General features: G+C 55.1%; 1 protein-coding gene across 5 annotated transcripts in view; it reads right to left on the minus strand.

Annotated features, from left to right (window-relative positions):
* LOC119775214 (chloride channel protein 2-like) overlaps positions 1–27,732 on the minus strand; it is an 83,723-nt gene that overhangs the window by 51,570 nt on the left and 4,421 nt on the right. For all 5 annotated transcript variants that reach the window (XM_038273109.1, XM_038273108.1, XM_038273111.1 and 2 more), the window contains exon 2: positions 8,421–8,571. In XM_038273109.1, coding sequence (XP_038129037.1) covers positions 8,421–8,571 — 151 coding nt within the window. The remainder of the gene's footprint in view (positions 1–8,420; positions 8,572–27,732) is intronic.

A 27,732-nucleotide genomic window follows, 5' to 3' on the forward strand; every position in this document is an offset into this window, starting at 1 on the left:
AGAGAGGAATCACTGAGGGAACCTTCCAACATTTTCAGACTTGCTGGAGGCCCTTGGCATCATCGGAGTGACTCCGGTGGCCGGCGGTGTGGGGCCGGTTAGTGGGAGAGGAACTGAGGCTGCCTGCTTCGTGGTGGAAGTGAGTCGCTGACACGTTTCTCCCATCGTCTTCATGGAGGCGGAGCTGAAGGAACAAAGACCATCAACACAAAGCATATGAACGCCACTGGTCGCTAGGCGCCTGCCAGTCACCATGGCAACATGCGGTGACACGCTGAGCTCCTGCTGACATCACACCTGTTGAGGTGGTGTGTGTGTGTGTGTGTGTGTGTGTCTTGAGGCAATTATTCGACATATAAATGTGAGGTGGAAGGGAAACTAAAGGGCTCAGCAGGTAACAGCGTTCACCGTCTCTGAAGCCAGACAGAGTGGGGGGGGCGGGTGCTTGGGGCCCCTGAGTGAGAGCCTCAACCACAGACTGAATAGAAAAATATTACATCATTAACAGACGTACAAGTAATTTAGTCTTGATGAAATTTCTTGAAATTATATATAATATATACAGTATAACAATGTAATAAATTTATCAGTTTAAGACGTTTGGCTCATCATTAGATAGTGTGTCTAATATTGTTAATATCTGAATACAGTATTATGCTCCATTAATATACTCATTTTATTGTGATAATATGTTTTATTACATGATTTATAGGCTTCATATTAACTATTCCACATAAAGTTCCTATTTATTTACCTTAACTGACAGTAATCTACTGATGCTGGGAAACAGCCGGTGTGTCAAAGTTATGAATTTATCTTTATTTTAAAAGTATTAAGTCCCTCTGAAAATGAGAACATCATGGTTGTTGTAGAACACCTAGGGAGTACCAATATGGCGGAGTGATGGCCTAGTGGTTAGAGCAGTGCGCTCTGCTCTGAGAAGGTTGCAAGTCCCCGGTTCCATCCCCACAGACTGCTCCCTAGGTCCCTGAGCAAGACCCTTAACCCCCCACTGCTCCCCAGAGGGAGGGGTTAAATGCAGAGTGAATGTCTCCAATATCAGATCAATAAAGTTCAATTATTTCATTTATTATTATTATTAAATGGTGACTCCATCAGTAATGCAGCGAAGGACCTGCTGCAGCTCTACCTTCCTGTCCAGGAACCCGTTTAACAGCATGATCACCTAAAAAGCTGCCGGTGTGTCTAACTCTTCTTAAATGTAATTGGATCATAAACTGAGCGTCTGTGAGATTAGAAACTATTGAGTCTATTGCAATTATCTGCAGAGTTTCAGTGTGAACAGGAAACGCTCCTTGGAGAAAAAAACAACCGCAGAGGAAGACCAGCTCTGCCAGGATCCCACCTCCTCCATCCCAGTCCGACGCTGCCCCCTGCTGGCCGACACACATGCAGCAACAGGCCTTTTCCCCACAGACTGCTCTGGCTGGAAGGCCACACAGCGTCCCCCCCCAGGCAGGACGATGGGAATCCCTCCGCCTCGCAGCCCAGAGTCACCGCCGCCTTTACTGAGGTCGCTTCAGAACGGCCACAGCAACCGCTTCCACCTCTGCATGAACCTGGACTTAACGACGCCACGTTAGAGGAGGACGAGATATTCAGAGCAGCAACCTTCAACCTTCAGACCGGACGACGGACGCAGCAGAGACACGGGTGAAGACCGGACGACGGACGCAGCAGGGACACGGGTGAAGACGGGACGACGGACGCAGCAGAGACACGGGTGAAGACCGGACGACGGACGCAGCAGGGACACGGGTGAAGACGGGACGACGGACGCAGCAGAGACACGGGTGAAGACCGGACGACGGACGCAGCAGGGACACGGGTGAAGACGGGACGACGGACGCAGCAGGGACACGGGTGAAGACGGGACGACGGACGCAGCAGAGACACGGGTGAAGACGGGACGACGGACGCAGCAGGGACACGGGTGAAGACGGGACGACGGACGCAGCAGGGACACGGGTGAAGACCGGACGACGGACGCAGCAGAGACACGGGTGAAGACGGGACGACGGACGCAGCAGAGACACGGGTGAAGACGGGACGACGGACGCAGCAGAGACACGGGTGAAGACGGGACGACGGACGCAGCAGAGACACGGGTGAAGACGGGACGACGGACGCAGCAGAGACACGGGTGAAGACGGGACGACGGACGCAGCAGAGAAGACGGGACGACGGACGCAGCAGGGACACGGGTGAAGACGGGACGACGGACGCAGCAGAGACACGGGTGAAGACGGGACGACGGACGCAGCAGAGACACGGGTGAAGACGGGACGACGGACGCAGCAGGGACACGGGTGAAGACCGGACGACGGACGCAGCAGAGACACGGGTGAAGACGGGACGACGGACGCAGCAGAGACACGGGTGAAGACGGGACGACGGACGCAGCAGAGACACGGGTGAAGACGGGACGACGGACGCAGCAGGGACACGGGTGAAGACCGGACGACGGACGCAGCAGAGACACGGGTGAAGACGGGACGACGGACGCAGCAGAGACACGGGTGAAGACGGGACGACGGACGCAGCAGAGAAGACGGGACGACGGACGCAGCAGGGACACGGGTGAAGACGGGACGACGGACGCAGCAGGGACACGGGTGAAGACGGGACGACGGACGCAGCAGAGACACGGGTGAAGACGGGACGACGGACGCAGCAGAGACACGGGTGAAGACGGGACGACGGACGCAGCAGGGACACGGGTGAAGACGGGACGACGGACGCAGCAGAGACACGGGTGAAGACCGGACGACGGACGCAGCAGGGACACGGGTGAAGACGGGACGACGGACGCAGCAGAGACACGGGTGAAGACCGGACGACGGACGCAGCAGGGACACGGGTGAAGACGGGACGACGGACGCAGCAGGGACACGGGTGAAGACGGGACGACGGACGCAGCAGAGACACGGGTGAAGACCGGACGACGGACGCAGCAGGGACACGGGTGAAGACGGGACGACGGACGCAGCAGAGACACAGGTGAAGACGGGACGACAGACGCAGCAGAGACACGGGTGAAGACGGGACGACGGACGCAGCAGAGACACGGGTGAAGACCGGACGACGGACGCAGCAGGGACACGGGTGAAGACGGGACGACGGACGCAGCAGGGACACGGGTGAAGACCGGACGACGGACGCAGCAGGGACACGGGTGAAGACGAGACGACGGACGCAGCAGGGACACGGGTGAAGACCGGACGACGGACGCAGCAGGGACACGGGTGAAGACGGGACGACGGACGCAGCAGAGACACGGGTGAAGACCGGACGACGGACGCAGCAGGGACACGGGTGAAGACGGGACGACGGACGCAGCAGGGACACGGGTGAAGACGGGACGACGGACGCAGCAGGGACACGGGTGAAGACGGGACGACGGACGCAGCAGAGACATGGGTGAAGACCGGACGACGGACGCAGCAGAGACACGGGTGAAGACGGGACGACGGACGCAGCAGAGACACGGGTGAAGACGGGACGACGGACGCAGCAGAGACACGGGTGAAGACCGGACGACGGACGCAGCAGGGACACGGGTGAAGACCGGACGACGGACGCAGCAGAGACACGGGTGAAGACGGGACGACGGACGCAGCAGAGACACGGGTGAAGACGGGACGACGGACGCAGCAGAGACACGGGTGAAGACGGGACAACGGACGCAGCAGAGACACGGGTGAAGACGGGACGACGGACGCAGCAGAGACACGGGTGAAGACGGGACAACGGACGCAGCAGAGACACGGGTGAAGACGGGACGACGGACGCAGCAGAGAAGACGGGACGACGGACGCAGCAGGGACACGGGTGAAGACGGGACGACGGACGCAGCAGAGACACGGGTGAAGACGGGACGACGGACGCAGCAGGGACACGGGTGAAGACCGGACGACGGACGCAGCAGAGACACGGGTGAAGACGGGACGACGGACGCAGCAGAGACACGGGTGAAGACGGGACGACGGACGCAGCAGAGACACGGGTGAAGACGGGACGACGGACGCAGCAGGGACACGGGTGAAGACCGGACGACGGACGCAGCAGAGACACGGGTGAAGACGGGACGACGGACGCAGCAGAGACACGGGTGAAGACGGGACGACGGACGCAGCAGAGACACGGGTGAAGACGGGACGACGGACGCAGCAGAGACACGGGTGAAGACGGGTCGACGGACGCAGCAGAGAAGACGGGACGACGGACGCAGCAGGGACACGGGTGAAGACGGGACGACGGACGCAGCAGGGACACGGGTGAAGACGGGACGACGGACGCAGCAGAGACACGGGTGAAGACGGGACGACGGACGCAGCAGAGACACGGGTGAAGACGGGACGACGGACGCAGCAGGGACACGGGTGAAGACGGGACGACGGACGCAGCAGGGACACGGGTGAAGACGGGACGACGGACGCAACGGGACGACGGACGCAGCAGAGACACGGGTGAAGACGGGACGACGGACGCAGCAGGGACACGGGTGAAGACGGGACGACGGACGCAGCAGAGACACGGGTGAAGACGGGACGACGGACGCAGCAGAGACACGGGTGAAGACGGGACGACGGACGCAGCAGAGACACGGGTGAAGACGGGACGACGGACGCAGCAGAGACACGGGTGAAGACGGGACGACGGACGCAGCAGAGACACGGGTGAAGACGGGACGACGGACGCAGCAGAGACACGGGTGAAGACGGGACGACGGACGCAGCAGAGACACGGGTGAAGACGGGACGACAGCCGCAGCAGAGACACAGGTGAAGACGGGACGACGGACGCAGCAGAGACACGGGTGAAGACGGGACGACGGACGCAGCAGAGACACGGGTGAAGACGGGACGACGGACGCAGCAGAGACACGGGTGAAGACGGGACGACAGCCGCAGCAGAGACACGGGTGAAGACGGGACGACAGCCGCAGCAGAGACACAGGTGAAGACGGGACGACGGACGCAGCAGAGACACGGGTGAAGACGGGACGACGGACGCAGCAGAGACACGGGTGAAGACGGGACGACGGACGCAGCAGAGACACGGGTGAAGACGGGACGACGGACGCAGCAGAGACACGGGTGAAGACGGGACGACGGACGCAGCAGAGACACGGGTGAAGACGGGACGACGGACGCAGCAGAGACACGGGTGAAGACGGGACGACGGACGCAGCAGAGACACGGGTGAAGACGGGACGACAGCCGCAGCAGAGACACGGGTGAAGACGGGACGACGGACGCAGCAGAGACACGGGTGAAGACGGGACGACGGACGCAGCAGAGACACGGGTGAAGACGGGACGACGGACGCAGCAGAGACACGGGTGAAGACGGGACGACGGACGCAGCAGAGACACGGGTGAAGACGGGACGACAGCCGCAGCAGAGACACGGGTGAAGACGGGACGACAGACGCAGCAGAGACACGGGTGAAGACGGGACGACGGACGCAGCAGAGACACAGGTGAAGACGGGACGACGGACGCAGCAGAGACACAGGTGAAGACGGGACGACGGACGCAGCAGAGACACGGGTGAAGACGGGACGACAGCCGCAGCAGAGACACGGGTGAAGACGGGACGACAGACGCAGCAGAGACACGGGTGAAGACGGGACGACGGACGCAGCAGAGACACGGGTGAAGACGGGACGACAGACGCAGCAGAGACACGGGTGAAGACGGGACGACGGACGCAGCAGAGACACAGGTGAAGACGGGACGACGGACGCAGCAGAGACACGGGTGAAGACGGGACGACGGACGCAGGACGCAGCAGAGACACGGGTGAAGACGGGACGACGGACGCAGCAGAGACACGGGTGAAGACGGGACGACGGACGCAGCAGGGACACGGGTGAAGACGGGACGACAGCCGCAGCAGAGACACAGGTGAAGACGGGACGACTGCCGCAGCAGAGACACAGGTGAAGACGGGACGACGGACGCAGCAGAGACACAGGTGAAGACGGGACGACGGACGCAGCAGAGACACAGGTGAAGACGGGACGACGGACGCAGCAGAGACACAGGTGAAGACGGGACGACGGACGCAGCAGAGACACGGGTGAAGACGGGACGACGGACGCAGCAGAGACACGGGTGAAGACGGGACGACGGACGCAGCAGGGACACGGGTGAAGACGGGACGACGGACGCAGCAGAGACACGGGTGAAGACGGGACGACGGACGCAGCAGAGACACGGGTGAAGACGGGACGACGGACGCAGCAGAGACACGGGTGAAGACGGGACGACAGCCGCAGCAGAGACACAGGTGAAGACGGGACGACGGACGCAGCAGAGACACGGGTGAAGACGGGACGACGGACGCAGCAGAGACACGGGTGAAGACGGGACGACGGACGCAGCAGGGACACGGGTGAAGACGGGACGACGGACGCAGCAGAGACACGGGTGAAGACGGGACGACGGACGCAGCAGAGACACGGGTGAAGACGGGACGACGGACGCAGCAGACACACAGGTGAAGACGTCTCCATAAACCTCACAGATTCCACAGGACGCAGCGTCACCCAGAGACTCTGTTCATGGTTACAGTCAAACATCTTTATGACGAAGATCCAGGGAGCAGATGGGGCATTGGGCCTCATCGTTCCACCTTTAGTTCCTGTTCTGCTCCTTCCAGGACCTGGGAGTCATGATGTCGCTGATGAAGCTGAATCAAGAGGTGAACTTAAACTGGAACCAACTGGTCGGCAGTCCTGGATGAAATCCTCTGATGGTTTACTCTGCGTGTTACCAGGAGACGTAAGGATGGGCGGTTTGGGTCAGGCTCTAATCCAGCTGATAATCCTGCTCATTCCAGGCTGCTTTCATCAACCGTCAGGAATCCGATTCCAGGAAGTCATCTTTAAATCAAACCCCATCTGATGGGAAACTTTACTGGATGATGGGAGCCGGATTTGGAACGGTTTCACTTTTAATTAAATAGAAGTTACAAGATTTCAATGATTCATTAGAAAGAAAAACAAACTATTTCTCACCTATTAGGGACCGTTTCAAAAAGAGGAACTCAACTGTTAAATAATCATAAAATAAAATGGAGCTTATTTTAACAGTTCTGATGAAAATGAAAAAGAGAGATCATATCTCTCCTATCCTGGCTTCTCTTCATTGGCTTCCTGTTAAATCAAGAATAGAATTTAAAATCCTCCTTCTCACATATAAAGCCTTAAATGGCCAAGCTCCATCTGATATCAGAGATCTGATTGTTCCTTATGTTCCTAACAGAGCACTTCGCTCTCAATCTGCAGGTTTACTAGTGGTTCCTAGAACTTCTAAAAGTAGAATGGGAGGCAGATCTTTTAGTTCTCAGGCTCCTCTCCTGTGGAACCAACTACCAGTTTTAGTCCGTGAGGCAGACACCCTGTCTACTTTTAAGGCTAGGCTTAAAACTTTCCTTTTTGATAAAGCTTCTAGTTAGAGTGGCTCAGGTTATCCTGATCTATCTCTATAGTTCTGCTGCTATAGGCTTAGACTGCTGGAGGACATAGGGACCCCTTTTTCACCATTCTATCTCTGTAGTTATCATCTTGAGATTTTAGTGTCAGTGGCTGTAAAAATATTTCCTTTTATTAACTATAAACATTTTATCTAAAACTACGGGAAGGGAAAATTAGTTAAAGAAACAGTTAAAGAAAATTTCTTCACTGTTCCGGTTTTCTGAGATGTTCCTGTAGAGACACCATAACTGATGTCTCCACCTTCGCTGTAGCGGGGCGTCCGCCATGTTTTCACAGAGAAGAGATGATTCTCCATCTGATGTCAGCAGAGTTCCTCCTTGTTCTCCTCTGCTGACATGCAGAACCTTAAACCAGGCGTCAGATTTCTATACACGTTGATCCTGCTGCTTTCCCTCACCGTTTCTCCTGCAGGTGTCTGATCCAGACCTCACCTCATCATGGCTGCCGCCTGCTGAGCCCAACAGAGTCTCCTGCACCTTCATGATGTTCTGACTAATCAGCAGAAGCCACTCTGAAGCTCCGCAGGAGAGCAGAGGACTGATCATCAGGACTAACGGCAGTCAGAACCTCCTGCATTTACGCTTTACTGACACTAGAGGGCGCCACCAAGCTGGTGAGCTGCAGTAGAGCTCAGGACAGCCTTCATGGTCCTCCTGAAGGTCAGCAGGAAAGACGCTGCTGCCCAGTAAAGTAAACTGGTAAAACTGGTCAGAGGAAGGAGAACAGGAATGATCCAGTGATTAATGGATGAATTAACGGCTCATCGTGAATTAGGAGGATTTCTGCTCCTGGTTTTGGACCAGATGAAGGAACCAGGATGCTAAGCAGAAGGTCGGGTTCTGTGCAGCCCCTACCCCAGGCAGAACCAGACCAGGTCTGGATGTGGTACTTACTGCGGCACTTGGCGCAGCGCCCCTTGTCGTACTCCAGCAGGTCCAGAGTCCGTCTGCGTTCGCTGATGGACCGCCTGGGACCGCTCTCCCTCAGCCGCGCCGCCTCCTCTTTAGCGTACTCCCCAAGTTCCTGGGTGTAACGCCCATACATCTGTGGGGGAGGGGGGGACACCCATCAGTCCACAGACTCCTGCTTTCAGTACCAGTCTGACCCAGAGACAGTGGAGGTGCCGACCCACAGACATCCAGCTGATGTCCCGAGGCTTTCATTGGTCTGGACCTTCAGACACGTTCAGGTTGGATGATAGAAAACTTTACAGCATTCAGACGGATCCTGATTAACGGATGGAGTCATTAATTAACCATCACTGGAAAACAGACTAACAGTCATTAGCAGCAATTATGCCAAAGTAATATAATATAATAATTATACAATAAATATAGAAATATAAACGTTTTACTTCAGGATGGTAAAGCGTTTCTGTCTAAACAGGATTAAATCTTCTTTAAGGCATCTTCTGTTATCCAACCGTTCATTTAAAAACACCCGACCTGACAGGAAGACAAAGACAGATTCACATTCACTCCCCCCCCCCACACACACACACACCCCCATATGGACGCACTCACCGGAGACGCACACAGAGGCAGACCGTAAACATACACTACCCTCCTGGGTCTGGGGGCCAGGCCCCCTTCTCCCCAGTGTGAGAAGGGGGCAGGCAGCCAGAGGGGCTGGGAACTAGAGAACTAGAACTATTAGTTAGTTGGTGAACCCAGTAAATGAGGAAGAAGTTCTGATGCTAACCTGCTGTAGCAAAGCTATTTTTAAAGCCAAACCGTACAGAGCAGAGCGACGGCGGCGTTTCTACCCATCACTCATTACTCAGCTCCTCCCACATGGCGGGCTGAAACCAGGGTTCCTAGAAGACAGCCCTGATGGACCGACCCGGGATAAGATGAGGGCAAACACACCCAGTCCCACTGCTGCAATGTAAACAAACACTGGCTATTTATAGACTTATTCACACAGATCCGCCCCGAGGTCATCAGAACAAAGCAGCCAGAGACCTGAGCCAGGTTTAAATAGGGTCAAAGGTCACCACAGTTTGGAGGAGTCAAACAGGAATTCAACCGGCACCCTGTCAGTGGAAACGGTGAGTGAAGGAATAAAGGTTAGTGGCTTCCTGCTTGTAAAGGCTGCCAGGTAAAGGTGTGCTCTGACAGTAAATGAAGGTTTCTGAGGGCGTTTCTCAGAAACCTCCGTTTCTCAGTACGTACTCGCGTTCTCGTGAAGTCCGTTCTTGGCGAGAATACAGGAAGATCGGACTTAACGAGAACGCGAGCCCGCAAGCACGTATGTGTATTGGAACAGAAGCGTACTCGTGACGTCATCACCTGCAACGTTGTTTAGCTTTTCTTTAACAGTCAAAACTATTTATTCCCTACACAAAACATTTTGAAAACAATATTTTTAATTTCTAAAGCTTAAAAAACATTTTTTTTAAATTACGGAACCACAAAAAACCGCCATCAGAACGAGCGGTAGTTCACACATAACTAGACCGAGAGAACTGCGCTACAGACGGGGTAAATTTAGCCCTGGCTGCGGTTACCCTCGGAGGTCTGCTGGTCACTCTGGTCCGCTCAACGTCGGACTTTTTTTTTTAATTTCGCACTAACTCTGTAAACAGGCCACACAGGGAGGCTTCAATGTATAATGTTATCGCCTCAAACGATTTCAAAACGTACTTTTGAAGAACAACAGCAGCAGAAAAGGGAATGTTTAACTTAACACTGTGAGCACTGTCTGGAATCAAGCCGCGGCCGCGGGGCATTCTGGGGAAGCGGTCAGTCTGAAGAACGCACAAGTCTGCTCTGATGCATGCTCGATAAAGAGGGCGGGGCGCTACATTGATGCCATAAAGCAGGCGTCACTGTAGCGCCGTCTGTAGCTAACCGCTACACTGATGCCATAAAGCAGGCGTCACTGTAGCGCCGTCTGTAGCTAACCGCTACACTGATGCCATGAAGCAGGCGTCACTTTAACGCCGTCTGTAGCTAACCGCTACACTGATGCCATGAAGCAGGCGTCACTTTAACGCCGTCTGTAGCTAACCGCTACATTGATGCTATAAAGCAGGCGTCACTTTAACGCCGTTTGTAGCTAACCGCTACATTGATGCCATAAAGCAGGCGTCACTTTAACGCCGTCTGTAGCTAACCGCTACATTGATGCCATAAAGCAGGCGTCACTTTAACGCCGTCTGTAGCTAACCGCTACACTGATGCCATAAAGCAGGCGTCACTGTAGCGCCGTCTGTAGCTAACCGCTACACTGATGCCATGAAGCAGGCGTCACTTTAACGCCGTCTGTAGCTAACCGCTACATTGATGCCATAAAGCAGGCGTCACTTTAACGCCGTCTGTAGCTAACCGCTACATTGATGCCATAAAGCAGGCGTCACTGTAGCGCAGTCTGTAGCTAACCGCTACACTGATGCCATGAAGCAGGCGTCACTTTAACGCCGTCTGTAGCTAACCGCTACATTGATGCCATAAAGCAGGCGTCACTTTAACGCCGTCTGTAGCTAACCGCTACATTGATGCCATAAAGCAGGCGTCACTTTAACGCCGTCTGTAGCTAAACGCTACATTGATGCCATAAAGCAGGCGTCACTTTAACGCCGTCTGTAGCTAAACGCTACATTGATGCCATAAAGCAGGCGTCACTTTAACGCCGTCTGTAGCTAAACGCTACATTGATGCCATAAAGCAGGCGTCACTTTAACGCCGTCTGTAGCTAACCGCTACATTGATGCCATAAAGCAGGCGTCACTTTAACGCCGTCTGTAGCTAAACGCTACATTGATGCCATAAAGCAGGCGTCACTTTAACGCCGTCTGTAGCTAACCGCTACATTGATGCCATAAAGCAGGCGTCACTTTAACGCCGTCTGTAGCTAAACGCTACATTGATGCCATAAAGCAGGCGTCACTTTAACGTCGTCTGTAGCTAACCGCTACATTGATGCCATAAAGCAGGCGTCACTTTAACGCCGTCTGTAGCTAACCGCTACATTGATGCCATAAAGCAGGCGTCACTTTAACGCCGTCTGTAGCTAACCGCTACATTGATGCCATAAAGCAGGCGTCACTTTAACGCCGTCTGTAGCTAACCGCTACATTGATGCCATAAAGCAGGCGTCACTTTAACGCCGTCTGTAGCTAACCGCTACATTGATGCCATAAAGCAGGCGTCACTTTAACGCCGTCTGTAGCTAAACGCTACATTGATGCCATAAAGCAGGCGTCACTTTAACGCCGTCTGTAGCTAAACGCTACATTGATGCCATAAAGCAGGCATCACTTTAACGCCGTCTGTAGCTAAACGCTACATTGATGCCATAAAGCAGGCGTCACTTTAACGCCGTCTGTAGCTAACCGCTACATTGATGCCATAAAGCAGGCGTCACTTTAACGCCGTCTGTAGCTAAACGCTACATTGATGCCATAAAGCAGGCGTCACTTTAACGCCGTCTGTAGCTAACCGCTACATTGATGCCATAAAGCAGGCGTCACTTTAACGCCGTCTGTAGCTAAACGCTACATTGATGCCATAAAGCAGGCGTCACTTTAACGTCGTCTGTAGCTAACCGCTACATTGATGCCATAAAGCAGGCATCACTTTAACGCCGTCTGTAGCTAACCGCTACATTGATGCCATAAAGCAGGCGTCACTTTAACGCCGTCTGTAGCTAAACGCTACATTGATGCCATAAAGCAGGCGTCACTTTAACGCCGTCTGTAGCTAACCGCTACATTGATGCCATAAAGCAGGCGTCACTTTAACGCCGTCTGTGGCTAAACGCTACATTGATGCCATAAAGCAGGCGTCACTTTAACGCCGTCTGTAGCTAACCGCTACATTGATGCCATAAAGCAGGCGTCACTTTAACGCCGTCTGTAGCTAACCGCTACATTGATGCCATAAAGCAGGCGTCACTTTAACGCCGTCTGTAGCTAAACGCTACATTGATGCCATAAAGCAGGCGTCACTTTAACGCCGTCTCTAGCTAAACGCTACATTGATGCCATAAAGCAGGCGTCACTTTAACGCCGTCTGTAGCTAACCGCTACATTGATGCCATAAAGCAGGCGTCACTTTAACGCCGTCTGTAGCTAACCGCTACATTGATGCCATAAAGCAGGCGTCACTTTAACGCCGTCTGTAGCTAACCGCTACATTGATGCCATAAAGCAGGCGTCACTGTAGCGCCGTCTGTAGCTAACCGCTACATTGATGCCATAAAGCAGGCGTCACTGTAGCGCCGTCTGTAGCTAACCGCTACATTGATGCCATAAAGCAGGCGTCACTTTAACGCCGTCTGTAGCTAACCGCTACATTGATGCCATAAAGCAGGCGTCACTTTAGCGCCGTCTGTAGCTAACCGCTACATTGATGCCATAAAGCAGGCGTCACTTTAACGCCGTCTGTAGCTAACCGCTACATTGATGCCATAAAGCAGGCGTCACTTTAACGCCGTCTGTAGCTAACCGCTACATTGATGCCATAAAGCAGGCGTCACTTTAACGCCGTCTGTAGCTAACCGCTACACTGATGGACAGGTGAGGGAGAGGGATTACTGGCTGAACCAGATTACCTCAGGTTTAATCCTGACTTCCACCGAGCTGGATTCATTCTTGGCCTGGCTGGTCACCATGGTAACGTACCAGCTTTCAGGATTGATCTGAATGCAGCCAGCAGCCAATCAGCTGTTAGGAAACAATGACGAGTCCTTTGATTGGATTCAGAGGGAAAAGAACCGAATCTCCATAAACTGAACTTTATTCTGCTTTTGTTTTCTCTACTACTTCTATTACTTCCAAGTCAAATGATCTGTTGTTTTAGGACTATCCATCGACTTCATCTTCAGTCTGACGTCTTTCTAGAGCGGACTGATGGACTGTGAGGAGGACACATCCCTCATGGGGGTGAAAGCGTCGACCAGTAGGACAGAAGCTGGTTTCTGGCATCCAAAGCCAGCCGCTGCTCGTGCAACGATGGCGTTCAGCACGGCCTCCTCAGCCACATCCACCAGCAGCCCTACGGTTTAATTAAATGAGCAGACTTCAAACGGGACCAAAACGCCAAGGACCCAAAAACATGAAGGCAAAAATAGGCCTGCTCACATGCAGCCCCTGAAATTAGCATCTGAGTGAAGATGAAAACAAACAGACCATCTAAAACAAAGACGTTACTGCTGGAAAGCCTGTCATTACGCCACATGGCCCCGCCCACCCGCTAAACTAGGCCCAGATCAAGACAATGTCCGGCACTGCGCGTCCTCATAATGTCAGCCAGAGACGGACGGACAGACAGAGGGAGAGAGAGAGGGAGAGAGAGAGAGAGAGGGAGAGACAGAGGGACAGAGAGGGAGTGAGAGACAGAAGGAGAGAGGTATTTTGTCAAAACAACGACTGGAAACTAAGATCCTGAAAACGCTCTGAGCTCAGAAATATTGGGCTGCTGTCAGGTTGTTTCCAGAGGGCCTGGTTAGTGACCCGCAGCATGACTAGAGGAACCAGCCGCTTGGATCATTGAAGCAGGGGTCCCCACTAACATCCACTCAACCAAAGACCTCAGAATGTGGGTCTGACTCCATGTTCTGCTCTGATCAGCATTTCCTAGCAGATGGAGGGAAGCACCGAGCTGTGGTGCGTTCAAAGACCAGCGGTGCTAAGCAACAGAGTGGGAGAGGACGGCCTGGTTCCTCTGGCTGACAGCAGCAGCCAGAGGAAGCAAACACGATATCGGAGCATCAGTCAGAACCGTTAGCATCAGTCAGAACCGTTAGCATCAGTCAGAACCGTTAGCATCAGTCAACCCAGACGCTGAAGCTAACAACCGACTGGTTGATTAGTTTTCGGGGAACCAGAAACCTCCGCCTTTAAGGGAGACATTTGCTCCCGACTCTAGAGCTCCACCCACATTGCAGCAAATATTTCAGTTTGTACTTTTTTATTCTAGATTTTCAGCAATAGAACCGTTATCAGGACACAGCAAATGATAATTGCCTTTCAGGCTTTTAAAGTATCTGAACGTCATACGGGTCGGTAGCGCAGTTATAAACCAGGAGGGGAACGGTCCTTCTCAGGGACCTGTTGGACCTGCAGCGTCCTCCCCATAGAGTCCCGCCCCCATGACCAGTGACCTCAGAGCCGTACAGCTGACTGCTTCCTGTTTCCTTTAAAAACACCAATCTGTCAATAAGGAGGCCAAGGTGGCGACTCAGCAGATTCCCAGGAACTCTGATTGGAGCAGAGAATAAACTTCCCTGGGAAATAGAGGAATCCCAGGACGTTTAGTCGCACATTTTACAGCTTGGTGAGGAGGAGAAGGATGGCTCCCCATGGATCTGTGATGCTTGTAGGACTCTCTCCATTTCTTCTGCTCCAAGCTGACATGTCACTGTTACAAACAGCTTCTATGTCAGAAATCTATGCGAGGACCTGAGACATCATGCAACGTCTAACAGGCCTCCGCTGCCTTTGGTCCAATCAAAGCCCAAAAACCAAAGAAGGACCTGAATCCGTTCCCAGCTTCCAGTTTTCCAACTTCAGGTTGAAGGACATCCAGCAGAAAAGAAGATTTACAGTAACCAACAGTTTCCCATTCCTCCAGAGGGGCCCCCAGGGGGCCCTCCCAAGTTTTGTGAGCTGTTGCCAGGTTGCCATGCCAACTGGGCCCCTCTCACACTGGTTTAGTAAGAGGGCAGAAAATGGGCAGAAAGCTGCAGGAGGTGCATGGCTGCCCTGGAAGGAAGGTAGAGAAGGAGATGAATTCAGAGCACGGAGCAGGGAGGGGGCCAAGGAGAGGCTTCCTCTGGGGGACGGCTCCGTGATGCAGGGAGGGGGCCAAGGAGAGGCTTCCTCTGGGGGACGGCTCCGTGATGCAGGGAGGGGGCCAAGGAGAGGCTTCCTCTGGGGGACGGCTCCGTGATGCAGGGAGGGGGCCAAGGAGAGGCTTCCTCTGGGGGACGGCTCCGTGATTAATGGCACCTGACTGACACACAAAGCGGGGGTCAGAGCCTAACCTCCCATTGATTCAGCGTCCTACCCAGATGTTCCCAGATGTTCAGCTGCAGCCTGTAGCTGGCTCTGTCTGACTCCCTGGCACCAGGGGCCTCCCTGTGCAGCATGTGACCAAGGGCCCACAGCCACCGGTGGAGTGGGAGCCAGTGGGCAGCAGCTGAACCGGCCTGCTGCCCAGATTCACTGATCTGCTTCCCAGAGGTCCATCTCTGCCTCCTTGAAAAGCCTGGAATATCCTGGAATGTTAGAGACTCATCCTGGTTTGCTTCCTGTTGCTGGATCAGCAGAATCCTGACCAGGTGGACTCGCTCAAACCGGTTCCATCCAGATGGAGCGCAGTAAAAGTATTCACACCCTTTTAATTCCTTCGTGATTCTGTGGCAGAGCACACAGGTGGACCAGAACCAGTCAGTAGAGGATTTTCAGCCACACTTTTCAGATTCATATTTCAGGAAAGTTTTTCAAACTCAGCCAATCAGAGGCCTGCGTGTTAAACACACTACAAGGTTCTCAGGGAGGAGGAGAGAGCACCCAAAGATGATCAGACCAGATCCAGTCCAGAACAGTCCGGACCACACCGGTCTGGGTCCAGTCCAGATCAGTCCGGACCCAGTCCAGAACGGTCCGGACAGACCACACGGGTCCGGGTCCAGTCCAGATCGGTCCGGACCCAGTCCAGATCGGTCCGAACAGACAACACCGGTCCGGATCCAGTCCAGAACGGTCCGGACCCAGTCCAGAACGGTCCGGACCACACCGGTCTGGGTCCAGTCCAGATCGGTCCGGACAGACCACACGGGTCCGGGTCCAGTCCAGATCGGTCCGGACAGACAACACCGGTCCGGGTCCAGTCCAGAACGGTCCGGACCCAGTCCAGAACGGTCCGGACAGACCACACGGGTCCGGGTCCAGTCCAGTCGGGTCTAGCTCCAGTCCAGTCCAGTGGGCTCCAGTCCAGTGGGCTCCAGTCCAGTCCAGTGGGCTCCAGCTCCAGTCCAGTGGGCTCCAGTCCAGTGGGCTCCAGCTCCAGTCCAGTGGGCTCCAGCTCCAGTCCAGTGGGCTCCAGTCCAGTGGGCTCCAGTCCAGTGGGCTCCAGTCCAGTGGGCTCCAGTCCAGTCCAGTGGGCTCCAGCTCCAGTCCAGTGGGCTCCAGCTCCAGTCCAGTGGGCTCCAGTCCAGTGGGCTCCAGCTCCAGTCCAGTGGGCTCCAGCTCCAGTCCAGTGGGCTCCAGTCCAGTGGGCTCCAGTCCAGTGGGCTCCAGTCCAGTGGGCTCCAGTCCAGTGGGCTCCAGTCCAGTCCAGTGGGCTCCAGCTCCAGTCCAGTGGGCTCCAGCTCCAGTCCAGTCCAGTGGGCTCCAGTTCCAGTCCAGTGGGCTCCAGTCCAGTGGGCTCCAGCTCCAGTCCAGTGGGCTCCAGCTCCAGTCGGCTCCAGTCCAGTCCAGTGGGCTCCAGTCCAGTCCAGTCCAGTGGGCTCCAGCTCCAGTCCAGTGGGCTCCAGCTCCAGTCCAGTCCAGTGGGCTCCAGCTCCAGTCCAGTGGGCTCCAGTCCAGTAGGCTCCAGCTCCAGTCCAGTGGGCTCCAGCTCCAGTCGGCTCCAGTCCAGTCCATTGGGCTCCAGTCCAGTCCAGTGGGCTCCAGCTCCAGTCCAGTCGAGTCCAGTGGGCTCCAGCTCCAGTCCAGTCCAGTGGGCTCCAGCTCCAGTCCAGTGGGCTCCAGTCCAGTCCAGTGGGCTCCAGCTCCAGTCCAGTGGGCTCCAGTCCAGTGGGCTCCAGCTCCAGTCCAGTGGGCTCCAGCTCCAGTCCAGTGGGCTCCAGTCCAGTGGGCTCCAGTCCAGTGGGCTCCAGTCCAGTGGGCTCCAGTCCAGTGGGCTCCAGTCCAGTGGGCTCCAGTCCAGTTGGCTCCAGTCCAGTCCAGTGGGCTCCAGCTCCAGTCCAGTGGGCTCCAGCTCCAGTCCAGTCCAGTGGGCTCCAGTTCCAGTCCAGTGGGCTCCAGTCCAGTGGGCTCCAGCTCCAGTCCAGTGGGCTCCAGCTCCAGTCCAGTGGGCTCCAGCTCCAGTCGGCTCCAGTCCAGTCCAGTGGGCTCCAGTCCAGTCCAGTGGGCTCCAGCTCCAGTCCAGTCCAGTGGGCTCCAGCTCCAGTCCAGTGGGCTCCAGCTCCAGTCCAGTGGGCTCCAGCTCCAGTCCAGTCCAGTGGGCTCCAGCTCCAGTCCAGTGGGCTCCAGTCCAGTAGGCTCCAGCTCCAGTCCAGTGGGCTCCAGCTCCAGTCGGCTCCAGTCCAGTCCATTGGGCTCCAGTCCAGTCCAGTGGGCTCCAGCTCCAGTCCAGTCCAGTCCAGTGGGCTCCAGCTCCAGTCCAGTCCAGTCCAGTGGGCTCCAGCTCCAGTCCAGTCCAGTGGGCTCCAGCTCCAGTCCAGTGGGCTCCAGCTCCAGTCCAGTGGGCTCCAGTCCAGTTGGCTCCAGCTCCAGTCCAGTCCAGTGGGCTCCAGCTCCAGTCCAGTCCAGTGGGCTCCAGCTCCAGTCCAGTCCAGTGGGCTCCAGCTCCAGTCCAGTGGGCTCCAGCTCCAGTCCAGTGGGCTCCAGCTCCAGTCCAGTCCAGTGGGCTCCAGTCCAGTGGGCTCCAGTCCAGTGGGCTCCAGCTCCAGTCCAGTCCAGTGGGCTCCAGTCCAGTGGGCTCCAGCTCCAGTCCAGTGGGCTCCAGTCGAGTCCAGTGGGCTCCAGTCCAGTCCAGTGGGCTCCAGCTCCAGTCCAGTCCAGTGGGCTCCAGCTCCAGTCGGCTCCAGTCCAGTCCAGTGGGCTCCAGTCCAGTCCAGTGGGCTCCAGCTCCAGTCCAGTCCAGTGGGCTCCAGCTCCAGTCCAGTGGGCTCCAGCTCCAGTCCAGTGGGCTCCAGTCGAGTCCAGTGGGCTCCAGCTCCAGTCCAGTGGGCTCCAGCTCCAGTCCAGTGGGCTCCAGTCCAGTGGGCTCCAGTCCAGTCCAGTGGGCTCCAGTCCAGTCCAGTGGGCTCCAGTCCAGTCCAGTGGGCTCCAGTCCAGTGGGCTCCAGCTCCAGTCCAGTGGGCTCCAGCTCCAGTCCAGTGGGCTCCAGCTCCAGTCCAGTGGGCTCCAGTCCAGTCCAGTCCAGTGGGCTCCAGTTCCAGTCCAGTGGGCTCCAGTCCAGTGGGCTCCAGCTCCAGTCCAGTGGGCTCCAGCTCCAGTCCAGTGGGCTCCAGCTCCAGTCGGCTCCAGTCCAGTCCAGTGGGCTCCAGTCCAGTCCAGTGGGCTCCAGCTCCAGTCCAGTCCAGTGGGCTCCAGCTCCAGTCCAGTGGGCTCCAGCTCCAGTCCAGTGGGCTCCAGCTCCAGTCCAGTCCAGTGGGCTCCAGCTCCAGTCCAGTGGGCTCCAGTCCAGTGGGCTCCAGTCCAGTGGGCTCCAGTCCAGTGGGCTCCAGTCCAGTTGGCTCCAGTCCAGTCCAGTGGGCTCCAGCTCCAGTCCAGTGGGCTCCAGCTCCAGTCCAGTCCAGTGGGCTCCAGTTCCAGTCCAGTGGGCTCCAGTCCAGTGGGCTCCAGCTCCAGTCCAGTGGGCTCCAGCTCCAGTCCAGTGGGCTCCAGCTCCAGTCGGCTCCAGTCCAGTCCAGTGGGCTCCAGTCCAGTCCAGTGGGCTCCAGCTCCAGTCCAGTCCAGTGGGCTCCAGCTCCAGTCCAGTGGGCTCCAGCTCCAGTCCAGTGGGCTCCAGCTCCAGTCCAGTCCAGTGGGCTCCAGCTCCAGTCCAGTGGGCTCCAGTCCAGTAGGCTCCAGCTCCAGTCCAGTGGGCTCCAGCTCCAGTCGGCTCCAGTCCAGTCCATTGGGCTCCAGTCCAGTCCAGTGGGCTCCAGCTCCAGTCCAGTCCAGTCCAGTGGGCTCCAGCTCCAGTCCAGTCCAGTCCAGTGGGCTCCAGCTCCAGTCCAGTCCAGTGGGCTCCAGCTCCAGTCCAGTGGGCTCCAGCTCCAGTCCAGTGGGCTCCAGTCCAGTTGGCTCCAGCTCCAGTCCAGTCCAGTGGGCTCCAGCTCCAGTCCAGTCCAGTGGGCTCCAGCTCCAGTCCAGTCCAGTGGGCTCCAGCTCCAGTCCAGTGGGCTCCAGCTCCAGTCCAGTGGGCTCCAGCTCCAGTCCAGTCCAGTGGGCTCCAGTCCAGTGGGCTCCAGTCCAGTGGGCTCCAGCTCCAGTCCAGTCCAGTGGGCTCCAGTCCAGTGGGCTCCAGCTCCAGTCCAGTGGGCTCCAGTCGAGTCCAGTGGGCTCCAGTCCAGTCCAGTGGGCTCCAGCTCCAGTCCAGTCCAGTGGGCTCCAGCTCCAGTCGGCTCCAGTCCAGTCCAGTGGGCTCCAGTCCAGTCCAGTGGGCTCCAGCTCCAGTCCAGTCCAGTGGGCTCCAGCTCCAGTCCAGTGGGCTCCAGCTCCAGTCCAGTGGGCTCCAGTCGAGTCCAGTGGGCTCCAGCTCCAGTCCAGTGGGCTCCAGCTCCAGTCCAGTGGGCTCCAGTCCAGTGGGCTCCAGTCCAGTCCAGTGGGCTCCAGTCCAGTCCAGTGGGCTCCAGTCCAGTCCAGTGGGCTCCAGTCCAGTGGGCTCCAGCTCCAGTCCAGTGGGCTCCAGCTCCAGTCCAGTGGGCTCCAGCTCCAGTCCAGTGGGCTCCAGTCCAGTCCAGTCCAGTGGGCTCCAGTTCCAGTCCAGTGGGCTCCAGTCCAGTGGGCTCCAGCTCCAGTCCAGTGGGCTCCAGCTCCAGTCCAGTGGGCTCCAGCTCCAGTCGGCTCCAGTCCAGTCCAGTGGGCTCCAGTCCAGTCCAGTGGGCTCCAGCTCCAGTCCAGTCCAGTGGGCTCCAGCTCCAGTCCAGTGGGCTCCAGCTCCAGTCCAGTGGGCTCCAGCTCCAGTCCAGTCCAGTGGGCTCCAGCTCCAGTCCAGTGGGCTCCAGTCCAGTAGGCTCCAGCTCCAGTCCAGTGGGCTCCAGCTCCAGTCGGCTCCAGTCCAGTCCATTGGGCTCCAGTCCAGTCCAGTGGGCTCCAGCTCCAGTCCAGTCCAGTCCAGTGGGCTCCAGCTCCAGTCCAGTCCAGTCCAGTGGGCTCCAGCTCCAGTCCAGTCCAGTGGGCTCCAGCTCCAGTCCAGTGGGCTCCAGCTCCAGTCCAGTGGGCTCCAGTCCAGTTGGCTCCAGCTCCAGTCCAGTCCAGTGGGCTCCAGCTCCAGTCCAGTCCAGTGGGCTCCAGCTCCAGTCCAGTCCAGTGGGCTCCAGCTCCAGTCCAGTGGGCTCCAGCTCCAGTCCAGTGGGCTCCAGCTCCAGTCCAGTCCAGTGGGCTCCAGTCCAGTGGGCTCCAGTCCAGTGGGCTCCAGCTCCAGTCCAGTCCAGTGGGCTCCAGTCCAGTGGGCTCCAGCTCCAGTCCAGTGGGCTCCAGTCGAGTCCAGTGGGCTCCAGCTCCAGTCCAGTGGGCTCCAGTCGAGTCCAGTGGGCTCCAGCTCCAGTCCAGTGGGCTCCAGCTCCAGTCCAGTGGGCTCCAGTCCAGTGGGCTCCAGTCCAGTCCAGTGGGCTCCAGTCCAGTCCAGTGGGCTCCAGTCCAGTCCAGTGGGCTCCAGTCCAGTGGGCTCCAGCTCCAGTCCAGTGGGCTCCAGCTCCAGTCCAGTGGGCTCCAGCTCCAGTCCAGTGGGCTCCAGCTCCAGTCCAGTGGGCTCCAGTCCAGTCCAGTCCACCGTGTGACTAAATGCTTTCATTGTTCCTGCTTCAGTGAATCTGAGAGTAAACCCAGCGGAGCTAATCTCACCTCGCGTGATCAAACTAAGGAAGTCAGTCGCAGACGGATAAACTAGGGTTGCTTTTATTTTTTATTCTATTTATCATTTACCTTCAACTCCATGTTAAATTCAACATTATAGAAAATATGAAAACATTTTTAAAAGAATTGCCATTACTTGGCATTCAACAAACGTTGAAATGCAGTCTTGGATTATTTGGGATTATTAAATCTGTTTGGACGCCCCGGTCCAATCCTAACCCCATCTCTTCCTTCCTGCAGAGGTCGTTACATCCCTTTAATGCTAACAGTCAGACAGACTGCCCCCCCCTCATCAACATTAGCCTCAGGATTAGCCTTTATCATTAGCATCAGCTTTAGGCTGGGCTTTAGCCTCAGTATCATCCGACCAACAGGTGATCAGCCCACTATTAATAACAGGTGAAGGTTCTCAGTCATCCAGGCCAGAGTCTTTCCAGAAAGTTCAAATCAATCCTCTGGACTTTGTTTCCAAGTTTGAAGACGGTTTTTCATCCAAAATGTCAGAAATAGCGTTTAGTTCCAGGTTTTATCCAGCAGCCCAACAAAGCCTGGTTTTAGTTTAGAAAACATGCAAATAGAAACGGATGAACGGGTCCCCCCCTTTGGAATGGGGGTGGTTTGGCTTCTTTGTTAGCCTGCAATGCCCCATACCTGTCTATGTCTCTGAAAGGGGGGTCGTTAGAGGGAATAGCCTGGCTGAACAGGCGAGGTCTCTGTTCTCCTGTGGGGGGGCTGCGATGATGGCGGGAAGGAATCCAGATGTTCCAAGCAGGTAACATGTGGAACATGGAGGAGAGGGAATGTTGTTGTTGAAGTGAGCGCGGGCCAAGCGGGACGCAGGTCGGATCCGGTTGAATCCGGTCGGAGCCTCTTTCCACTCATTTTACTGAATATTTCTGAACAGTTTCAGGATGATTCTGACTACAGATGCATTAAAGCTGAAATAATAATAATTTCAGAGCATCAAAGCTTCTAATGTGAAGTTTTTAGGACTTTTATTAAAGTAATGCATGGGGGGGGGGGGCGTCATTCATTGCAGTATTGATATAATGGCGGCGCCCTCATCTCAGTGGCGCTCTGTGCGGGGCATGGGGGGTGGGGGGTATTTTCCGCGGTCTCACCTGGTCTGGATCAGATTCTGCGGCGTGCTGGGCTCGCTCCGGCTGGACGCCTGTTTTTTAGGACTCATGTTTCAGCCTGTGAGAAGCAGCTCAGGTTTTCTCAGGACTACCTTAGAGGCTATGGACCCGTCCCCCCTCCCCTCCCTGTTGTTTTCTGGAGCTGAAGGCGTCCCTCTATCTTGTTGTGACTCTTATTGTCACAGCTGTGTTTGCTCTGATTCGCTGGACGCGGCGTCCCCGGCGGCCGGGGCCGAGTCTTCCCACGTCCCGACTGACGGCGTGAGACTCAGAAGGACAGAAGACAGACTGTCTTTGTTTCCTCACGTCTTTGCTTGCTGCACTCTCACCCATTCGCTCACTTTTCCTCACCCATTCCTCCCCTGCAACTTTTCACCTCCGTCACCAAACTATGGGCGCTTCCTCAGCCGCCTGCGGGGGCAGCGTGACGCTCTGTGAGGAAGCAGCCATGACAACCGACGGTTGGCTGGAACTGATCCTCAGTGAGGAAGAGTCCTCCGGGTGATGAAGGGTGTCAGACTAACTTTGTCCTCTCGTAACGCCGAGTGTAAACTAAACTAAACGGCGTTTCTTCCAGCTTCCTACAGTGACGATAGCGTTGCCATCATGAAGTGCAGCAGTGATCATGGTGTAAACAGGAGAGAAAAGGATGCAGACGCAGAACATTGAGCAGAAACATCCAACCATCGTTAACGATGTGGCATCGCTGGTAGAGACCTGCTGGAGCTTCTCTACAGCCTCCATTCCTGACAGAGTCCCGCTTCCATTAACTAAACCTCTGGAGAATTTTCACCAAACCCAGCAGTTAAACATTCATTTAAAATTTGGCCACAATTTAGAAGGAATTTTAATCTGAAAAATACGTCATTATTTGCTCCCATTGTGAAAAACTTTCAGTTATTGATGATTGTTTTGCTCTCTGGGACACAAATGGACTGAAGACACTAAAGGACGTATTTATTGATGGCCAGTTTGTTTCCTTTGAAACATTGAAGACAAAGTTTAAAATCCTCACGTTTCTTCAGATATCTTCAGCTCCACCTCTTTCTGCCAGTTTCCTTGGCGACCACCCGACTCACTGGTGGAAAATATCCTGGTTCTAAAACCAAACACTAAAGGACTTATGGGCAAAATATATAATACCTTTAACAGATGTCAAGAGGAAATGGCTACGGACTTTTCTGAAGACATACGGCCGTCCATTCTAAATAACATCCATGCATCCTCCATCTGCTGCAGGCAAAGAGTCAATCAGTTCAAAGTTGTTAGATTATTGGTCCAAAGTGAAACTGTCCAGAATTAATCTAGACGTTGACTCCAGCTGTGATGGATGTGGAGTTGAAATGGGAACCTTATCATTCCGGCTCTGTTCTAAACTGAAAAACTTCTGGGAGCCCATTTTCACATTTCTCTCCGACTCTTTAGGTTTTAGCATCAAACCTGAGGCCACAGTCGCCATATTTGGAAAATCATTGCATGAAAATTTTCATCACAAAATTAAAAATGTCATTTCTTTTGCCACACTTCTTGCTAGAAGACTAATTTTGTTTAAACGGAAAGACAGACACCCGCCATCCTTTAAGTTCTGGCTGGTTGATCTAATGCATCATCTGACATTAGAGAAAATCAGATCCTCTACAAGAGGCCACGCCCACAAGTTTGTCAGGGTCTGGCAACGTTTTCTGAACCACATCAAGGTTCTGGATCCATCACTGGAGTAAAACACATCGTCATATTTAGACTGTCCTTAATGATGCAAAGGGAGGGCTGGGCGGGGGGTTAAAGGGGGAAAATGTTCTAATGTTCTCTAAAGTGTATTTATCTTGACTGAATGCTTAATAAAAAAGAGTCCCGCCTCCCTGAAGCCCTCCTCCTCTAAACCATCTGAAAATAATCCTCTCTGCCATAAATAAAGACTGATCTGCAGGAAAGCCACAGAAACACCTGGAAAAACTCAACCTTCACCTCGGGAACATTTTTGATCACACTACGGTAATAGTGTGATCAAATAATCAATAATCGTTGGCATGGCAACCAGATGTAAATATCTGACATTTTGGAGCCACCTGAATGTAAAGAGCATTTCCTAATAAACCAGATATTCTTTTCATCCTGCACCAATCTGGATGTTTTATTTCTGGAAAACCAGATTTAATGAAAATATTTAATGAACCCCCCCCCCCCCCCCCCCCCCCCCCCCTTCCCCCCCCCACCGCTCCTGGGGTGCCAACATGTGATCCTCCTCATAAAGAGGAGAACATCCTGAGCTAAACCTGCAGACCTCTGAGGAACGCTGAGCAGAGCTTGGTGGGATCTCATCTACTGAGGATTACCTGGATCAGATGAGGTAGGAGGGCTGCCCCCCCACCGCCCTGCTGGAGCTAAATGCCCATTAAACCAACCCCCCCCTGCAGCTCAAAGCTTCTGCCATGTTTCTCTCCTCACTGATAGATGAAACTTTCACCTCCTGCTTCATCATGAAGAATAATACAGTTCAGTCCTTCTGTTGGAGGAAACACTTTATTAATCAGTCGATATAAATCACACCTAACCCACAAGAGAAGCCCGGCGGTGGAGGGGGGGACGCCTGGCGGGCGAAGGGGGAACCCCGGCGGGGGAAGGGGGAACCCCGGCGGGGGAAGGGGGGACGCCCGGCGGGGGAAGAGGGGGGGGCGCCCGGTGGGGGAAGAGGGGGGGGGCGCCCGGCGGGGGAAGGGGGGACGCCCGGCGGGGGAAGAGGGGGGGGGCGCCCGGTGGGGGAAGAGGGGGGGGGCGCCCGGTGGGGGAAGAGGGGGGACGCCCAGCAGGGGAAGGGGGGGACGCCCGGCGGGGGAAGGGGGGACCCCCGGCAGTGATGCTTAATGCTGCGTCCTCCTGCTCCAGTCACTGCAGCTGTTGAACAATCAGGGCTGAGAGGCGTTAGCCGGTCGACTCAAAGGAAGGTCGTGTTTATGGAGTTCAAAGGTCACGTGTGATTGGCTGATTGGATAACGATCTGGTTAAACAGAGAGCAGCATGTCTACAGGAAGCATGCAGGATGCTAACGGACAGCTGACTGTCATTGATGCTGCTGGTTATAAACCACCATGACTGGAGGATGGAGCAGGAGATGGAGGCGCTGCTAAAGCTAAACGTGGAGGCGGGGCTCAGAGCCGCTGCCCCTCATCACCTGATCTGGTCTCGTTACCAGAAACCTCCAGCCTCTGATCAGGCATCCTCAGCATCCTCCCAGTAACTCAAACCAAGGCAGAGATCCTCTGATCTCAGACTATCTAAACTCAGATCTAGTCCAGGATGACAATCGCTGACCTTTGGTCCACTTCTTCTAAACTTCTGATTGTTTCAAATCTTTCTGATCAGATAGGAAGCAGGAAAACCATCAGACTGATGGTTCCCAATGAGGAGACCTGAGGCTCCTCCTCCTCCTCTAAAGGAAGGAAGGAAGCAGGTGTCCAGGTTCAATCAGTGAGGTATTAACACAGGCTAATCTTTACCACCAGTCATCCAGTAACCAACGTCCACTTCCATATCTCTGACTGAAGGACGAGGAAACCGGATCCTAAAGCTCGCCGCCTTCCATGTTCAATCAAAGCCGGACGACACGGACGCCGCTCACAGGAAGTTCCCACCTGACCAGAGGTCCCCTTCGCTGCTGAGAGAGAGGAGCCATGGAGGTGTGAGCTCAGCAACCCCAGCAGCAGGACCACCACCCGCTACACCCACTTTCTGAGGAACCAAGGTGGAGAAACGCTTTGAAGAAACAGGACTGCAGCACCAGCTTCTCCACCTTCACTGAGCGAACTGCACCTAGACACAGGAGCTGCATGCTGGGATGGATAGGAAATGTCTGGATTAAATCGGGTTTATAAAGTCTGAAATGTCTGGATTAAATCAGGTTTATAAAGTCTGAAATGTCTGGATTAAATCAGGTTTATAAAGTCTGAAATGTCTGGATTAAATCAGGTTTATAAAGTCTGAAATGTCTGGATTAAATCGGTTTTATAAAGTCTGAAAAGTTTGGATTAAATCGGGTTTATAAAGTCTGAAATGTCTGATGTCTTTGCTCCTTAAGGCTCTGAAAATGTTCAGATTTAAATAGTGGGATTAAAACCATCTCTGTGGAGCACGCCACCGAACCCGCCTAGAAGCTCTGACCCTTGACCTCAGCATTTTGTGGCTCTGAGCTCCAGGAACCTTCAGGATGATCAGGCATTCATGGAGGAGCGGCTGTCCTGCTCCTCTGATCCTTCAGCCACAGAGACGAACATCAGACGACAGCCAGACGCCGCCGCTCCTCCTGGCAGGAGGTCAGCGGCGGATGATCTCACAGCAGTCCAGGGATCAGGACAGGTGACCAAGGAGGAAAGGCGTCGTGATGCTTCTGATCCAAAGGTCTGACCCCAGGTCTCCTCTGAAGCAGACCGACTTGGTCACATGACCCCAGACGCCATCAACTATAAAGAATTTGACCCTCATGTCATGAAAAGCCTGAGAGGAAACTCAGCAGTTTATCAATTAAATCTTTAATCCATTAATTAAATCCATCAAAGATCTAAAATCTGTGAAAAAAGTGAAGAAGCCATCGGCTGCTTAATCAGTAACAGATTCACCAGCCGCGCCGGGCTGCAGCTGGGCGGCAGTGTGCAGCTCCTCTAACAAAGCAGAGGCCTCGGAGCGTCCGGTCCGTTCAGGGCGTCCCGTGGCGTGAGCGGATCGGGTCAGAGCGGCGTTCAGAACTCTCTGTTCCTAAACTGAAAAGCTGCAGCTGGAGAGCAGCAGTCAGAACAAACCCAGAGGTGTCAGCAGTCCGCCATCTTCAGGATCACCATGTTTGTTTTCTTCCTGACTGTTTGTTCAGGCAGAGCGACGGACGCTGCCTTTATTTCAGGCCTCATCAGCTCTGAGTTCACAGAGCATCAGAAACCTGTTTCCCTTTCAGGGACACGTCAGGACGTCCGGTCCCTGACAGACAGACGTCAGTCAGAGCATCGACCGCCGGCGGCGGGAGGCCGACCGCCTCCAGTGAACCGGCGGGAGGCCGACCGCCTCCTGCTCACATCTGAGGCACTGGGCTTCAAGCAGGACTAATGACATCATCAGCTGCAGTCAGAGATGCTCCAACCAGGAGGAAGAGATAGTTCAATTACTACTGCGGCAGGAGCAGGGGGGCGGCCAGCGGTGGCGGCCAGCGGTGGCGGCCAGCGGTGGCGGCCAGCCGCAGCACAGCTTTCATGGATCTACCAGAAGAGTCCTTCCAGCTCAGAGGATCTAACTTCCCTTCCACCTAAAAACAGCCTTAAATAGCAGCAAAGTTCTGCAGATCCTGAA

The sequence above is a fragment of the Cyprinodon tularosa genome, unplaced genomic scaffold (assembly GCF_016077235.1).
Source record: "Cyprinodon tularosa strain WSP-4 unplaced genomic scaffold, ASM1607723v1 ctg859, whole genome shotgun sequence".
In the NCBI taxonomy this organism is placed as follows: Eukaryota; Metazoa; Chordata; class Actinopteri; order Cyprinodontiformes; family Cyprinodontidae; genus Cyprinodon; species Cyprinodon tularosa.